Raw genomic sequence first — 18,771 nt, 5'->3', positions numbered from 1 at the left:
CCATTATATATTGATATTATTACTTTTTCTGCTGAAGTGTGCCAGTAGATTTCAGTTTACATTTCCAAATATTAAGTGTAATAATACAGTGAGATTTTTGTCTGACGACAGCCAGTGCTTCACACAGAGATCTGATCATCAGTCTGTCTGGAAAAACATGAAGAAACCAAACATTCTGAGACAGACTAACTTCAGAAGAACTGTGGCATCGTCTCCAAGATGCTTCAAGAAACCTACATTTGAAAAGTATTTATTAAAGAGGGATTCCTAAAGAACATTCAGCTTTTAAACCTCATGGAATTCTTAAAAACTTTTTATTTTTATAAATTTTACTTAGTTATATGTAACTTACTTTTATCTATGGACACAGAGGCTGCATTCACAATCACGTTTTTTTTTTATATTACTTCACAATTGCAAAAGGAGTTTGTTCTATACAGTATGAATGTGTGTAGTATGAATGCAATCTGCACGTACTACATTTGTCACTGTCAGGTAACCTACCAGCATCCTCTCCTGAGGCCTCATGGGATAGTAAAGTGCCCATTGTACAAACACTTCAAAATCTTGACTGGAAGTACAGTATTAGGTCATCTGGGTACTTTTTGCCTACTCGTTTAGAAGCACTGTGAATTCAGGCATTCTGTTTTTCAGAATATAGTAAGAAAGTAAGTGATTTTGGATGCAGACAGAGTTTCATTAAATTAAAGTTTTGAAGACCAAATTTTCAGCATTACAGCATACCGGTTTGTACCAAAATAAACCTATAAACTACTTTTATAATTATTTTCCATACTTTTTAGCAACTGAATGGATAGGAGACAATTTTGTTTAAAAAAATTATGTTTTCTTTCCTTCTTTGTAACAGCTGTACAAAGACAATCACAAAATGTAGTCCATGAATGCTGCCAGTGACACCGGACAGTATGTAACATGTAGTTTTGAATTTATTTAAAGTTGTCTAGAAAGGCAAGCGTTGCAGAGGACAAGATGGACAAAAGCTAAGCTCTACTTTAGAAAAGGTCACTGCTGGGTGAAATACAAAAGAGAAGAAAAAAGAAAAAAAAAAAAAGGAAAAATAGGGCTATACAAAGCTGAATGTCCAGCCAGGAGCTGTTTCCATGCACAGATAAACCCTCGACTATAAATGAAGAATCTTCAGTCAGAAATCATGAGCATAAGGGTCTACCAAAGCTGGGCTCAATTCATTTCTGGAAACAGTCCCTTAAGGCTCCTGCTGGGGATGGGAGATCTTACAGGGTAAATTAAAACATACACTTCAACCTGTTCACATTTGCCTACACATTTTCATTTGTGAATGTGAAATGCATACACAGGTCCTACAAAACCACAATATGCACTTAAAAATATTTTACAGTATGTTAAAAAAAAAAAAAAAAAGCGAATGACTTTTGGCTGGTGGTCTCAGAATCTACGGCGTTTATTAGGGCCAAAGTCAACAGGAGGTCCAGGACGAGGGAAGGGAAGAGGGAGACCACCTGGATTACCAGCAGCCCCCTGCTGAAAGAGACAAAGACAGAAGATTACACACTGTACACTTTGCATGTTGAACTGAAAGTTGTCAATGTGTGTTGAGAAATCTGTACCTCACTGGAAGCCAAGCTGGCAGCCCCTGCTGTTGTGGTATTTCCACCCATCGGATTCCTGTTCATGGCCATTCCCTGACCTTTCACCCCAAGAAAGAAAAGCAATGTTATGTTCAAATGGGTGAGAATAAAAAAAATAAAAAAAAAACCCTGACAAGCAAGTAAGAGCATATATACAATTTTTAATTACAGAACCAAAAAGACCAATATGTACAGTGCATTTTTCCTGCATATTAAGTAGGACAAAACAACAGGAATCCCTCATGTTGTGTTTCTGGAATCCTTTTCTAAGGATTTTTTTCTTTAAAATGTTAGTTATCACAAATATACACTATATTACAATTCCCAGAAAACAATTAAATTTTTGTACTTTTTGGGATGTTTTCCTCCCTTTGATATACTGATGTTTCCAATCAAGAATTACTATCCTACAAATCAAATATAAGTGTCTTCCATATCTTTTTGGAACTAACTGATTATAGGCCTCAATCGCTGTTTATGCACATACATTTTACAATGAACATTGCCAAAATTATCCCCAAATGTTTTTGTTTTTTGGTATATGCTCAGATTATTGAGCATGATGATCAGTTAATAAAACCTGTGCTAACTGATAAAGTGGGTGACAAAAAGATTGAAACCAAGACTTGGTGATATTATAGAATGATGAGAAATACTGACAAACCATTTTTAAAAAGCTGATCATTTTTAACCAAGAACACCAAATCAGGTAAAGGCTCGGAGATTTTCAGCACAGCATGTGGGTTTAATTCTTTCTGTGACACTGGGATTTAAAGTATTTAGTAGTCTAAGTGTGAGTTCAGTGTTGTCAATCACAGAGTGTTTGAGTGTGATACACACCTCCCATATGCATCCTCATGTCTGGATCCCTCTGAAAAAGCAAAAACAAAGCCCATGAACTAAAAATCCTCAGAAAAAGCAGACTATAATTGTGGAGACTCACTTTCTCAGAGAAGTTGCCTCCCTGCCCCTGCTGTCTCCTCATCAGGTCCTCCGAGTGAGCACGGAGCTCCTCCTCTCTCCTCCGCCGCTCCTCCTCCTGACGCAGCTCCATCTGTTTCCGTTTCTGCACCTCCTGGTTATGAGCCTCCTCCATTCTCCTCAACTCTTCCTGTCTGCGCAGGAGATCTAAAGCAAAGAGAGAAACAGACGGGACTTAGTTGCTGATGGGATGTGCAAAACTACAGGGCTGCCTGAATTACTAGTCGACTGAACTGACTGGTTTTAGGTTCCCTGACTATGCTTGATCTAAAATCTGCTAGACAGTGCAAGATGTCTACTTTTGCAAGGTGTCAGTTTTTTTCTCTCTTTTTTTTATACTTGCATTAAAAACAATGATCATGATGGGACGCTGAAGAAAAGTGCAAGACATGACAATTGCAACTCATCCTTGTGAATTGAAACTAAAAGTGCTTTAAAACGGATTAATTAAAAGGCCATTTTTTTTTTGCAATAAAGGATTTATTTGTAAATGTTATGCATTTTTATAGCCCTGACTGATTTTAAAATGTAATTTTGGCAGCCCATGAAATGCCATGTTTCCACCGCTAGAACTTTACCCAGGAACTAGGGACTTTGGGCAGGTACTCTGTGTGTTTCCACCGCAGGAACCAGGATCTCAAAGTTCTGGGTAAAAAAAATTGCCCCTCAGAAAGTTCCTGCTGGCAAGGTGGTACTTTTACAAAGATCCGGAACTTGGGCACTAAACATTGCTGATTGGTTGAGTTCATGCAGCATTGTGATTTCAACCACCATTTATTCAGATAATTTTCAAAACATTACCGTTATCATGTCATGAAATGTAGTTTTAAAAGTAATTCAGGGGAGAATATAGTTGTTTAAAACTGAAATATGCGGTTTATTTATAAAGACAGCGCCTATTTAAAAATGTGTTTCGCTGATTTTAGAGACGTTCAGCAAGAAAAAGCAGAAAGCAATAGGTCTTTGGGTTGGATAGTGGATTTCCTGGGAAAACAGTAATATTGGTGGAAATGCGGCATTCAACAAACACTGCATGTTTTCTTTCAGAATCTTCATTGACTATTAAAGAGAGACAAAAACAGGTTACATATGTTTTTACCTAATAACGACACACAAACAAGTCAATTAAAGCAAGCTGAAAAACTTGTGTAGCAGGAAAACTGTCTTTTCCTGTCGAGCTCTAAAACTGGCAGCTGAAGGTCTGGAACTCATGGCAGCTTTCATTGGCCAAGGCCTACCCATGAGGCCGTTTGACTGACATGTCAAACAACAAATCACAGTTTGTCTCGTTCATCGTCACATTCCGGGGCCTGGAAATGTGGAAATTGATCCTGATAAGCGTTGATCATCACATTTGCAAACACAATGGCTTTCTTTCATGAACGGGTTTGACGTCACGGTATCTTTGTTTGCAGGCAAAATGCAACACACACGTCTACCAGAAATCCTGTATAATTCAACCAATCCGATGAGCACTTCGAAACTCCTGAAGTTTTTTTCATTTCTGTGTGCCATATGCATCAGACTTTTAGCCAACTGTCTGCTGAGAGGCTGAGACAAGGGTTTCCAAACTAGAGTTTTGCGAGTGAAAAACAACTGATAAAAAAAAACTGATAATTATTAAATCATAAAAAATAAAATCACATTTTTTTAAGAGGATGTCTAATGCTGTTTATGCATTTTAACTTACTAACACTGCTAACATGTGTTCAATAATAGGAATATTAACTTGAATTCTTATGGGAGTATTTCAAGCAAATATTTGAACGAGTTCGGCCGTCAAACAATTTGGTGTTCATTCTGGGATTAACCCTCCCCCAAAAAATGGTAACCTGTGTGTGCTCACCTTGTCTCATCAACATGACTTGGTGCTCATGTCGTGCTGCTTCCATTTCAGTCTCCAGCTTCTCTTGGGCCTCTTTGATGTTCCGATCAACCTGCTCAAACTGCTGCTTTTCCATTTCCATTAAGGCCTTCCAGCGCATAGCATACTCGTACTCAAACGAGCCTGGCTGAGCGAACCGGGGTGGCTGCTCGCGCTCTCTGATGGACAGACAGAGGAACACAGAGTTTATATATGTGGAGGGTAGCCATGTAAAAAGTTGGATAACGTACACTTAAAGCCCATCTTTCAAGTTGATCCCTGTGAATGAACGTGTAGATATATAGTGTAGGAAATCGATTTGCGTGAAGAAATTAATCATAAATTTGCATTAAAAAAGTTTTTAAAAAGAAATTGAGAGTAAAATTACTTCCGCTGTCAAAAACGCTCTGATTGGAAGTGACGCAACGGCCGGTAAATCTCATCTCTTCGTAATGGAGTCAGACAGTGAAGAGGTTGCAGTTGGGGTTAGTGTCAACTCTTACATCGGGACATTGCCATATAATTATGAGCTGCCTAGGTAAGAGAGGGGTCAGGCAGAGTTAAGGAGAAGGGTAAATGAACAGAGGAGAGAGATAGAGTTGTGGTGTGAGGAAAATTGGTAGAGTGACCACAGGATATAGCTAATTGTGGCTAACGTTGTTTCCATGTTTATCACATCGCAGTATCTTTAATAAATCATATTTCGCAATATTGCTGACGACTTTGTTGTTTTTCAAGCATCCATGTAGATTGTCACCATCTATGCCAGCAACATGCATCTTAAAATGTTAAATTTATATCACAGATTTTTAATGAATGCTGTAGGCTATAGCATACATCTGTGACAGTCAGCTAGTCTGGACAGGGATGGAAATGCCGTGCATTTCTGCACAACATAGTTTATTGTGAAATTTTGTAGAAATTGCTAGCTGATTTTAAATCAGTAACTGCTTTCAGACCTAGGCGTCTGCATGTTCTGCATGACTGGCAAGCTGGAATTCTAGAACTTAGCCGGCTGTTATACTACTCCCCTCTTAGTATTTCCGACAGATATTAAGTAAATGAGCTTGCATGTACTGCGGAGTATGTGTATGAAATCAGTTAGTGTTTCAGTTAGGATAAGAATATGCTGTTCATGTAAATACAGTCATTGTTACAAAAACTTAATGACAAACTCTTTTCTGTTACCATCTCTCAGACTGCGTAAACCCGGGGTGCTCAACACTACTCCTGGGGATCGACTGTCCAGCAAAGTTCAGCTCCAATCCTAATCAAACACACCTGAAGCAAATAATTAAGGTCTTCAGGCTCACTTAAAAATTAAGGGCAGGTGTGTTTGATTAGGATTGGAGCTAAACTTTGCAGGAAAGTCGATCGCCAGGAGCAGGGTTGGGCACCCATGACCTAAACCCACACTGAGAACCAGTGCGACAGCGCCTATGTTTGTCGTTACGTCATATGACGCGTTCTCTGGGAAAAGGCGTTTTTTAGGAACATAGCTTAGAATAGGTACCCTTTTTTCTTAATTTCTAATTTCTGCCCGTGGGTGTTGTAAAACATGTATTTTTATGCATGTCTTTTTAAATTAACATTTTCATACAAGAATCTGTATAAATTAAGTTATAAAATTAAATTGAAAGATGGCCTTTAAACAGTCATTACTCACAAAAATTAAAGTGAGACCCTTCCACAGTTTTTTCGATCAACTTCTTTAATTATAACTTGATCTATTATAAAATCTTAACCCACACCTGAAATATTTGTTTAAATTAAAGATACATATAAAATGATAAAGGATGCAATGTGCTCATAGAGCTGAATTACTTTTATCATTTTATAAGTTCCCATAACCTCTCCAGATCTGAAAAACACTTTAAACACCAACTTCAAGTTTTCCATGCTTGCATTTGGTTTCACCTAACTGTTTACAATGCATTTGAGAGCAAGAACTCACTTGTGATATAGAGGGTTTTTGTTAATAAGTCTCTCAGGAAGTCCTTCATCCTCATCAAGCTGCTCCATCGGCTCAACGGTAACAGGCCTGGGGAAACTGAGTTTGGGAAAGAAAGGCCAACTTTACTAAACCAGCTAGCACTAACACACAATTCAATAAAATAAAAGCAGCAGACACTCACGTGGTGAGAAGGAAGGCTCCATCTCCACAACGGTCCAGAGCTTTCCTGGCAGAGGGTTTGTTGGCAAACTCCACAATACCCTTCCCAGTTGGCCTGCCACGATCATCGACGATGACAATGGCCCGTTCGATCGGACCGAACATGGTGAAGGCCTCCTCCAGGAGCTCGTTGGACACAAACTGAGGCAGGTTCTTGACCATCAGTGCAGCACCATGAGTGGCAAAACGCACACGGATCTGGCGACCTTTGAACACAGTGTCATCCAGTTCTGCTTTTGCTATGTCAGCAAGAGTCTTTGTTTCCTAATAAGAAGAGAGAGCAACAGATCAGGGTTAATGCTGCATTAGTTATTTGCTGTCTTAGAACACAAACATCACTGAAACAAAATATGAAAATGAACAAAACAGGGTTTCTGCAGGTTTTATGAAGGTGAATTTAAGACTTGGAAAGGACCAAATAAAAATGCCACACAACAGACTCACTAAATTTTATTCAGGTTTTTAGAAAACAAGATTCCATATGTGTAATTTGCATATTAATGTATCTTGATATAAAGAGGTTTAGATATTTATACTTAAAAAAAAAAAAGCAAAAAGTATTAAGGAATAATAATTGATAAAAAAAATGCAGGAGATGTAACATGTAATGCCATGAAATTATCCATTTAATCCTTTCGGCTTTAATGTAGAAAAGAGAAGTTAGACCTTCAAAAGACCTGCAACAACTCTGATGAAAACATGATCTTTAACTAAAAATGTAGTTGAACAAAATCACAAAGAAAAAAATAATGATTACCATATAATAAAATTTTGGTTATGAATAAACTTTGCCAGTAGGGCTGCACGATTTTGGTCTCATATAGAGATCACGATTCTCTTATGATCCTTTTTTATTATTATTACTATTATCATTATCACAAGTATATAAATCAGTACTTTGATTTTGCAAGGATTCTTTAATTTTATTGATCAAGTGTGACAAAGACATTTATAACAAAATATTTCTATTTCAGATACATTTTGTTCTTCTGAACTTTCTATCAAAGAAACCTGAAAGAAAATCTACTCATCCATTTTCAAAATAATAATAAATGTTTTTTTGAACAGCAAATCATCATATTACAATGATTTCTGAAGATCATGTGACACTGAGGACTGGAGTAATGATGCTGAAAATACAGCTGTGCATCACAGAAATAAATTATATTTTAAAATACATTTAAGTAGAAAGCAATTCTTTTAAATTGTAAAAATTTCAAAACTTGACTGTTTTTGCTATACTTTGGATCAAATAAATGCAGGTTTGGGGAGCAGAATGGACTTTAAGAAACATTATACATGGTTCAAAAACCTTTGACTGGTAGTGTATATATAATATATTTAAAACCCCAGTTTTTTTTATATTAAAATGACGAAAAAGTTGTTTAAATCACTGATTGAATGACTCACTCATAAACCTACTTCACTTGTTTCATTACTGGATGAATCAGTGTTTTTGAACTATTCTCTTGAACGAATAATTCATTCATTGGCAAATACATTTTTAAGTCATTTGTCGCCGCCTAGTGGTGAAACAATGCAATCGACACGAACGTTATTTGAAGCCCAGAACTTTCAAAAGGGTATTTGCTCTATTTAGATCGCTGCCATATAAACGATGTTTATATCTGAACTATAAACTTTATCCCAGTATTTCTGTGATAATATAAATGACTGTAAGACAGAAATAATACTGTGCAGTTGAAAACACAGTTTGTGAAGACAGGGGCGGTTCTAGAGGGGGGGCCACAGGGGCCCTGGCCCCTGCTGAAATCTGATTGGCCCCCGTTCCATCAATCGTCGACAAAAAGAGCAACTGGAGAAATCACAACCACAGATGCAATTCCACCCCCAAACAATTGGCGGCACTGCAGCAGTAATGCGTCAATGCAACTTGGGAGAAGAAGCAAAGCTCTTGGCTTTATATTATATTGCTTGAAATTTTGACTGTGAATGGCTTTGGCTTGAGCGATACCAGAACATTTTCTGACGTTATGCCAGTAGGCGGGAGAAAGAATCAATCTATCTATCCAACTTGAAGACAATTCTTGGTGAGTCACAAATCCTCTTGTTGGTTGTCATTAAAATGAGAGGATATTTAGCTGCTGCTCTCAATTATTCTAGGGTTGTCATCTAAATTGTGGAAGGAGCAGTGGAAGCACTGTTGAAGTAAACCAATAAACTTGTTAACCCTTTGACACATACGATCACACCGGTGTGATTGACTGGCGCTGAGCGCTGGTCATATCACAAATATTCAGTGTTTTCAAACATAAGGCTTATTTTAGGTTTAAGACATTTAAATAAACATAAGTACTAGCAGAACCATACATTTATAGTTTGAAAAATACATGCCAGTGAATATGGAAACAACAATAATGATCCTTACAAATATAATCTGACTTCATGTTTTTATTGATATCATATACAGATTGTGTAGGTTACTAAAGTTTACTCTGCCCTTTTCCGAGTTTACCGGATACCTACTTCAACGTGTTTTGGGAGGAGAGTATGAATGTGTGTGTTGTAAATCCCACAGCTCGGATTCAGCGCGAACCAACATGGCGGCACCCATCACCCGGTATGAGAAGTTGTCATCGTAGCACAAAGCCCCTCCCTCGATATCACGGTCTCCGCCATGTTGGAAGGATACCGGCGGCGAAACAGGATTGTTTACATGTGTTTTCAATTCTGCACTGTTTTACCATGCCTGGAAGTTACTGCTGCATTAAAAACTGCTGCAGTACCTCACACGATACATATGGAAAACATAGGAACAATGGAATACAGTTTTTTTTAGGTTACACCAAGTGCAAAACAGCGGTATTTGGAGAAGCTCTCAAGCGGTACAGAGACCTGGACCATATACCTCCATGCACACATATGGACATTGGGAATTATCTTGTTTTTGGTTTAAGTTACTACACAATGCAGGAGTTTAAAAGCCACAAGTCTTTGGAAAGTTACGAGGCTTTCTGCTGTGGCTGGGTCCATCTACAGCAGGTGATGAAAACAGTGTTGTACTGGCCAAAGTAAGTTTATTCACATGTGTTTTAGCGTAATTACATTGCATTTAGAATGCACTTCTTGACCAAAATTACAAAGTAATTAACTGCGACTGAACACTAGATTGTAACGAGATGTTCAATGTATACAAACGTTTCCCAACATGTTTTGATGTAGGCTAAAGCTGTGTATGTTTAGTTATAATTTGATTTCAACCCAATGACACATACTATACCAGGTTTTTTTTGTTGGGGGCTGCAAAGTGGACAAACCAGTTCAGGGTTAGCTAGGGAAGTTAAATGTGTGATGGAGAGATGTAAATGTCCGGGTTAGATTAAAGCCATTAACAGCGTGAATGCAAAGTGACTTACATTGTAAACAATATAATTCCCAATGTCCATATGTGTGCACTGAGGTAAATTGTTCAGGTCTCTGTGCCGCTGCAGGGAGCTGCCTGAGAGCTTCTCCAAACACCACTGTTTTGCGCTTGGTGTGAGCTTGTTCCTGTAAGGTCCCCTTTCTTTCGCCTTATGTTTTTGCATTACTTTACTTCCTTCCTTTTCTTTCTCGTATTCGTAGATCCGTCTCGATCTGTTCAGCCGACAAAATAAATGTGCAAAAATTAAAGCGCTCTGAAATGTTTAGTCGCGCCTCTGTGAAGTTCTGAAGGCATTGCCCCTGGCAACAGATAGCGTATCCTGCCATCAGGGCCGACCGGCTCAGACCCCTCCCAAATCGGCACGTGACTCCTCAATCTCAATAGAAGTGTTTAAGCTACCAAATATATTTACTTGCACGTATTTCAGAATTGGAATATCAGATATTTCATAATATAGGGAGTATGTTTGCATATATTTGGAATAAAACAGGAAAAACTAAATAAAAGCGATCCATGTGTCATAAAGATCTACTGCGGTAGGTTTTTACCTTTTCTGTGTTGTGTCACATGACAAGTACAACGCGTCGCCTTGGAAACAAGCTGCCAGTACATTCTTTACGTGGCTGGAGTATTCTGTTTTTTGCTACCCTTGTCGCCACTTTTCGCTCCAAAATGCCACAATGTCTATATTCAGGTCAGAATCAGAGTTTCTTTCATTGGAAAAAAGCACTGTGCAGAAACGGTGGCTTTAGAGATCATTGCAAATCAGCACATCACAGAAGTGCTGTGTTTGCTTGGACACAGCACAAATTAGTCATTGAAATGTCAAATTATGAGTTCTGTCCTTTATGCACAGTATAAATAAATGAAAAAAAAAAACATTAACTTTATTGGCTCATATTTTTTTTGTTAGAGTGATTGAAAAAAGGAATGACTCCCAAAATGTATGTGCACCGTACTGAATAAATTATTTTGTGTGTTTGGATGTACCCTGTACTTGGACCCTGTATGTAACAGGTGGCCCCTTATTGGTCCCGGTTACAGAAAAATCCTAGAACCACCACTGTGTGAAGATGTTTCTTAACCAAACATGCTAATTGCTCTCTCTGTGTCAGCGGCAGTGCGAGCACGGATCTGAATGATCCGGTAAGCCTTTGTCAAAAGTTAAACAGACTCAGGGAATCGTTGTCTTTTAGAAATGAGATCAAGAGGGTGTCTGAATCGCGATCGTGATCTTTTAACGATAAATCGTGCAGCCCTACAGGTCAGTCTCATTAAAAAAAATAAACTACCACAGTCACTTTCTGTTTCACTTTCTTTCAAACTCACCAGCCTGATGAAGCCAAAGCCTCTTTCCTTGTTGATGAAAATCTCAGAAGGTTTTCCATACTTTGAGAAGAGCTTCTCCACATCCTCTTCTGAGGTCCCAGTAGGGAGGTTGCCCACAAACAGCCTGCTCCTCTGCGTGTAGGTCTTCTCGCCTGGCTTCTTGAAGTTCTGCAGGTCTATAGTGAAAGCAGCATCTGCAGGAGAGAAGGTTCAGTCAGCAACTATGATTTCAACAAAGTCATAGATATCGGTCCTATCAGCCTACAACTGTTACTCACTCGGGCTGCTCTGCTCTCCAGCATCAGTGTGTTGTCCATTGCTGTCAGCTCCTGGGGGCTTCCTCTGCTGTTCCTGTTGGGGGTTGGGCTGCTGTCGGGGTGGGCCGTGATTCTGCTGCTCTGAACGGGGTCCTCTGTTTCCTTGCATCTGTTAAGGCACATGAACATCAATACAGACTTGACTTCATTGATCTTTAAAACCTGAGAAGAATAAGGCTCATTCAACAGCGAAAAAAAGGCCATGATGGACATTATTCAGACTGCTCTGATTAAGATGATTCACTGACATTACAGCATCCTTTAATTGTATAATGAAATACTTAATGGCAAACTCTACAACACACATGAACAAGAGACACTGAAATTATGAATCTCATTACGTTACACTATAAAACAAGACAGCTTGAAAATATAAGTACATTTACCATTGGGTATTTTATCTGGATGATACATTTAGCGAAAAAATAAGATGCATATTTAAAGTCCAATGCATTAAAGAGTGTTTTAACAGATAATTTCTTTATTTGTGGGTGCAATTTGGCCTATTTTCAATGATTGTTTGATTCTTCGTTGTGTATGCTAACGAATGCTTCGTTCACTGTTAAGATTTCAAGCTTGAATTACAAACATCAATGAGTGTAGTTTAGCGCATGCAATTTTACATTATTAATGAGCTGATTTCTTCATTAATAATCGTGTATGGGTTTGCAAAGTGGAGCCGAGTCGGACAGATAACGTTACATTCAACACGGCTAATGGCCCGGAGTCGTCTCCAGCTCATATGCGCAAATACATTCTTTCATAAATGAAAGCATTCATCAAATGCATACAATACAAAAGCCATACAAACGTCTAAATACCTTTTATAATGGTATTTTATTCGCTCCAGCAACACACGCAGCGTTGATCACAAAGAGGAGAGAGGCTGAACGCCGCACACCTGAACTTGCTGCCGGATCTAGCTGCTCATTGGCCAGCGTGGGTTTTCAGGCGTACGCTCGGACTCTTTCTATTGGCCGATTTCACGTCAATAAAATGACGTTTACGAGTTTCAAACGTTCCATTGGTTGTATTCGTTTTTAAACCCAGTTATTTAGGCCGAAATTGTTTTTTGTTCATAGGACGTGACTGAAAACAAGTTAGTGAGCGGCGTTGATTGAGAAATGCATGTCATTTTATGGTGCTTTGCATATAATGTCACCTCTTTCTACGCAATGTTGATATTCTCTGTACTTTCATCTTTGGCATCTTGGAATTAAATAAATGAAATAAAATAAAAACATTTTTTTTTTAGAAATGCTAATGAAAAAAATGTGAGCTCCTGGCGCCAACCAGCGATCAACAAAGAAAACGCAATCAACAAATACAGTGAAATGAACCAAATGTACACTTTTCATTTTATCATTCCTAGGCACCAATACTTTATTAATTATAATTGTATTGTTTACACAATGACATGAACTTTAAACGTATTGGAATAAGTAACTGAAGTTTGGGGTTTGGTGTTAATTCATAGAAGCCTGTCAAGTTTAGTTTAAGAATTGTTTGTTCAATTGTTCAATTTTTATATATCATCACATACATGTCTAAAATCTAATAGGATAGAAATTGATGCAAACCAACCAATATCATAAAACATCAAAGAAACGAGTACATCCACTAATATCTGATATATCAATACATATACAAGGAGCATGAAAATGTACTGCATAACAAAAATGACCCATTTAAAAAAAAAGTTCCACCTGTTTATAAAACCAAATGGTGCAATGTGGTGTCAACAAAAAACCACTGGAAAGTTTGTATATGATAGAGTGTAGTCAAATAGAGAAGCACGTTCAGCCTGTATTAAAAATAAACCTAGAAAAATAAACTATTGTCAAAATAAAAATAATCGTAACAATGCCCACATCCGATTACAGATCTGTTCTCCACATTCCTCCAAGGCACGCAAGTATAAGTCTGCGACAAGAAAAAAACAATTCATGTCTGCTTCTGCTTTGGATCCAAATTTTAAAAATAGACTATTATTCTAACTTTTCTATTTACCAAAACAGCTTACGGAAAATCCGTCCAATGGGAACCAAATACAGCAGTAATATTACCATAGGTCTACTCAGCTAAACAAATCCCTTGGTCAGACAAAGCATGAATTATTGAATCAGAGTTGTGGGATTATTTCCATGCGGTAAGGCCAACTATCTTCAGCACTATATGATAAATCAAATGAGGCCAATTTGAAAGTCTGTTAATCCTATTTGAGTTTGACTCTCTTTGCTCCTTCCTTATAGTCCTCCAGGGTGAGTTTGTAGCCCCAGTGCTGCAGAGTCTGTCTGACCACAGGGGAAACACCGAGGTTGTCATAAGCACAACCGGACCGGACCACTTTTGTGATGAGATTCTGCCTCCACCGACCTTTGACTCCTGCACATTTGGCCCAGCGACTGATCTGACGTGCATCGTCCTCTGTTCGCCTGCCCTGGTAAAACCTGCTGGGAAGATGGAACAAGAATGTGTGAAAGACTCGAATCTTCAGTCCTCAGTGTCACATGATCCTTCTAATATGTTGATTCGATGCTTAGGAAACATCTCTTATAATCGATGCAGTAGCTCTTGCCTGCAGTACCACTGGAACCAGCCGTACGGATCCTGGGGCACAATCCAGCCACTGCTTTCCCACATCTCTAGACTGCCTCCACATTTTACATTATAGGTGTTCACATTTTCCCTGTATGTGGATGAAGCCACCTGAAATAATAATAAAAAAACATGAAAAAACACCTCTCACGGTGTAAAACCTGCTTTAGACATCCACAAAGTTTCAATTATTTCTCAAATACATGCACACAACAACAGCTGTTTCTGTCAAATGTGAATGATTGCTGGCTTGTGGCAATCTAGGTGTTGTCAACTCCAGCATGTGGCAATCAACTATTCATTTATTTTTATCAAGTGCAAGCAAGGTCTTTTTACTACATAACCTTTCATGATTTTTCCCTCTTGCAAGTCTTGTCACATGCTCATAGCCCTGAGCTTCAAACTAAAGTAATAAAACCACTCAAATGAACCGGTTAATCTGCTGACATAAAATAACAGGAGGCAAATAACACATAAAAATAACAGTAGAGCTGTAAAACAAATAATGTTCATAAAAATAAGTACTAATACATAACAGAGGTCTCTACTGTGATCTACGATTCAACAGCATAAATCACACACAGAAAGAGAGCACACTCAGCTCTTTAATCTGCTATAGACACTCTTAATGAAAATGTTTGTTAACTTTGACAAAAGTATTTAGTATTGAAATGCTATGTGCCAATGCTAATGAAATGATAATGATTAGCACCTGTTTAGAGATGTTTAGCCCATCTAGCCAGTCGTTGGGAATCTCCTGCCAAATATCTTTATAATGTTGCTCTGTTTAAAAAAAGAAAAAGAAGAAAAATTGAGTTGAGTGCAGAACTATTGTTAGACATTGAAGTGCATAACTTCAATAACTCTGACTGCCAAAAGAGATGTGGACAGACAGAAATGTAAAAATAAATAAATAAAAAGTAAAGACTTGTTCTGTGTTTCTTGCTCATGTCTTTAGGCGGAAAGTACAGTAAACAACAAACTATTTCTGCCTGTCCTGACACTTAAAATTCCTATTTTCTTTTTACTTGTCCAAGTGTAAATGCAATTATTCAAATGTATTACAAATTTCACAGTTCCATAAGCTAAAGCTGTTCTCGATGTACTCAGCTGCTCAGTCAGGTTGCAGAGATAATTATCATAATTAGTAGACAGCTGTTTTTAAAAGAATTGCTTCAGAAATGAAAATTACATAATTTGCTCATCAAGAATCCTCTGCAGTGAATGGGTGCCGTCAGAATGAGAGTCCTAACAGCTGATAAAAGCATCACAATAATTTACAAGTAATCCATATGACTCCAGTCCATTAATTAGCATCTCTTGAAGTGAAAATCTGTGCACTTACAGTAGACAACTTTCTCACTGGAGAAAGCAATATTATGAATTGAATCTTTGTATTTCAGCCAGAAGCAATAGTCTGAAGTTTAAAAATATGTCCTGTTGAAGGATACATTTATGACAAACATGAAGATTTTGCTTTCCAAGATGCTAACTGATGGAGTGAAGTCATGTGGATTTCTTGTGGACTATTGTCAGGCTTCTATCAGCTGTTAGGACTTATTCTGACGGCACCCATTCACTGTAGATGATTCATTGGAGAATAAGTGATGCAATGCTAAAATTCTTCAGTCTGTTCTGATGAAGAAGCAAACTCATCTACATCTTAGACAGCATGAGAGTGAGTAAATTTTCAACTAATTTTCATTTAGGGATGAATTATTTCTTAAAGTCTAACCTTAATTCCTCAACTAAGATTTAGAGTCTGACTTTGCCACTCATGACCATTAAAGTTCATGTTTAGCACATTCTTGTGTAGTTTTAGATTTATGTAATTTTATTTATGGTCACTGTGTTCATGGAAAATAAATCTTCTCCCAAATCACAGAATTTATTCCCCTGTAGTTTGCTCCATTTATTTTACCCTCCACCTTCATAAAGGCCAGCCACATAACACAATGTTCCTAGTGCCATACTTAATGCTGTGCTTTGAAGGACTCGCGGTTATTGGCTTGGCCTTACACCAAACACAATGTTTAGTCTGATTGCCAAGAGGCTCAATTTTGGTCTCATCAGACTATAGTTTCTCACATGCCTTCTGGCAAACTGTAGACGTCTTATGACATTTTAACAGTGGCTTTCTCACACAGAACTAACCAGTGAAGCGTCCAGACAGCATTTGTTTGTTGCATTATGTAACACAACCTCTTCAGAGTTGTTTCCTCACACCACTTCGATCACAATACTGACCCACCGAACAATAGATCTTAACTATTTATGTGTCTTTGAAAACCAATTGGTTGTAACATTTAGATTACTTGGAGTCCCCTCTGCAAATGGGCATAAAATTTAAAATGCTGTAGAAAAAAAAACATTTAACAAAAACATAACAAAAGTCTCCATTTTGCAATAATTAAAGTTAAAAACTGATCACAGTGAGACATACTTGTGATACTGGAGTAGATGGGCCTAAAATAGGTACCCCCAAAACTGCCTGCCTGTAAAACCTCTTTAGGAGTCAAGTTAGGTGTGAACTCTGGGTGGTCTGCAACAACAGAATAACGCAAAATTAGTGAATGAATAAATGAATGAATAAGTCATAAACCTACATCATAAAACACATTCTTAACGTCACCTTTAAACACAAGTTGTCCTTTCTCGTTCCTCTTTATTTCAGAAGTATTTTTGCCGCCATCTGAGTTGTTTCTCTTATCATCCTCAGACCAGTCTGTTGAGTGGGCAGATTTTTTTTTTTTCCCTTTGTCCTGGTCTTTGCTAGAAGCTTTCACTTTAGTTTTTGTTGAGACCGCTTTAGCAGTGAGAGCTGAGGATCAGAGAAAAACACATTACAAAAAACACCCTCTAAATAATCTGGCTAACCTAAAAAGACTTAAATCTCTGAAACATAAATATGAAATATGTAAATTATGATAAGGAAAACTGCAAAATAAATAACTCTTTCTGTCAAGAACAAACATTAATATATATATATATAAATATAATATAAAAAAGCACTTGTACTTGTATATAAGTATTTACTTTGCAACCACAAAAAGAGTATGTTCTATATAGCATGAACGTGTCTAGTATGAATCTCATCTACAAACCAATGTTTTTAACCCTAGAGTGCAGACTTGGTGGATTCAGAAACTGCGTGGGGCATGCCTTTTGTCTTTGAGCTGCCAAAAAAGCTCCAAATAGAGAAGATGAAAGTTCCCAGTTCTATGTGTGGAACGCTAAAATGTGTCACAACCAAAATATAGTTTTGGTCAAAAGGTTGTTGTTTTTTTCTTTATAAAATATGCATATACCTATTTGCAGCCTTGACCACCATTCATATAAGACCAGGGTGGAAGTGGGTAAATAATGAAATTATCATAATATGACATCTTATCCATCTTATCCCTGATAGGTGGAAATGGTGTTGTTACAACTCTCCGCATGTTTCATCCATACCCGGACTCCCTATATAATAGTATGCTTGTTGATAAAGTGAAGCAAAACACTTGAGCAAACGTGAAATAGATGTGAAAACGTAGTATGTGAACCTCACCAACGCCGATGCCACTGAGATAGAGACAGATAGATAGATAGATAGACAGATGGATAGATACCGTCTGATTTCTGCACTGCGGCGCTCTTTTCCTCGTTTTTGTCTTTTATTTTCTGTCTCTTCTTCCCAGGCGCCTTTAAATCATCCGAATCTGTTTTTCTTTTCGTCTTCCTACTGTCTCTTTCATTATCGTCACTCATGTTTGAATGGCTTCTGTAACTTAAGGATATTTATTCAATGAGAAATAGGTTATAGACACAAGGACACTTTGCTTAGAAACCGAGCAAAGAGTTACTAATAAACTAACTTACACAACCCGCTCCTTGAGAACCGCAGATTCCGCGTTTATGAAACACGCTGCGGTGTAGTGCGCATGCGCGCACAGGACAGGCTACTATTGGCGTTCCTATCTGTTTTTAACGAATCAAGACATTGAAGACAACTAAACCAATAAAACTAGTCAATGCAATTGTTGATTAATTAAAATGAACATACCAAATCTTAGTTTATCATTTAGAAAGAGTATGCATGAATGATCACAATATTAGAATGATCACAAAATTCAAGTTATGGGAATATACATTTTTTTCACCAAATATGAATATTAAGACACTTACGTTTTAGACACAGTATTGACAGGTTTTTGCTCTATTTTGGCAACATACAGAATTCCAATTTGCGTCTCTGAGCAACATGACGGTGTTCGTTCCTGAATGAATCAACTGTTTGAATAAATCGGTTCAGTCGCAATGACTCTCTTATTACCAGTGTCTTGCTGCTACCTACTGACAGTTTTAATTTAAAATTTTAGTGTTAATGAATTTGTAAATGCAAGATATATACATTCCTGTGTGTTTATGTGTGTGTGTGTGTGTGTGTGTGTTTACATTACAGTGTGTAAATGCATCTTAATGCCACTTCAGATGCAGCTTCTGTGTTTCCTCTG

The 18,771-nt window shown here is 37.7% G+C and overlaps 2 protein-coding genes across 4 annotated transcripts; both read right to left on the bottom strand.

Annotated features, from left to right (window-relative positions):
* Positions 1 to 924: 924 nt before the first annotated feature.
* On the bottom strand, positions 925 to 12,634 carry nono (non-POU domain containing, octamer-binding). 2 transcript variants are annotated; one of them, XM_026210732.1, is made up of 10 exons: positions 12,499 to 12,634; positions 11,639 to 11,786; positions 11,361 to 11,554; positions 6,609 to 6,910; positions 6,428 to 6,523; positions 4,456 to 4,652; positions 2,572 to 2,756; positions 2,469 to 2,499; positions 1,608 to 1,687; positions 925 to 1,521 (listed from the first exon to the last, which is right to left on the bottom strand). In XM_026210732.1, exons 2-10 carry the CDS (start codon positions 11,784 to 11,786, stop codon positions 1,426 to 1,428), a joined length of 1,329 nt encoding a protein of 442 aa, XP_026066517.1. In that variant the 5' UTR covers positions 12,499 to 12,634; the 3' UTR covers positions 925 to 1,425. The 2 variants fall into 2 exon arrangements, with proteins under 2 accessions (XP_026066517.1, XP_026066518.1); XM_026210733.1 differs by having other exon boundaries at positions 925 to 1,518.
* Positions 12,635 to 13,034: 400 nt separating this feature from the next.
* On the bottom strand, positions 13,035 to 18,228 carry zgc:113208 (uncharacterized). 2 transcript variants are annotated; one of them, XM_026210735.1, is made up of 7 exons: positions 18,137 to 18,228; positions 17,887 to 18,038; positions 16,908 to 17,096; positions 16,719 to 16,817; positions 14,988 to 15,058; positions 14,256 to 14,386; positions 13,035 to 14,127 (listed from the first exon to the last, which is right to left on the bottom strand). In XM_026210735.1, the coding sequence occupies exons 2-7, from the start codon at positions 18,023 to 18,025 to the stop codon at positions 13,893 to 13,895; spliced, it is 864 nt and encodes a 287-aa protein (XP_026066520.1). In that variant the 5' UTR covers positions 18,026 to 18,038; positions 18,137 to 18,228; the 3' UTR covers positions 13,035 to 13,892. The 2 variants fall into 2 exon arrangements, with proteins under 2 accessions (XP_026066520.1, XP_026066519.1); XM_026210734.1 differs by having other exon boundaries at positions 17,887 to 18,044; positions 18,137 to 18,199.
* Between the last annotated feature and the right edge of the window lie 543 nt (positions 18,229 to 18,771).

This window comes from Carassius auratus, chromosome 30 (genome assembly GCF_003368295.1).
Source record: "Carassius auratus strain Wakin chromosome 30, ASM336829v1, whole genome shotgun sequence".
Lineage (NCBI taxonomy): Eukaryota > Metazoa > Chordata > Actinopteri > Cypriniformes > Cyprinidae > Carassius > Carassius auratus.
Note: the sequence above shows the minus strand (reverse complement) of the source record. Positions and strands in the feature narration are given on the sequence as shown.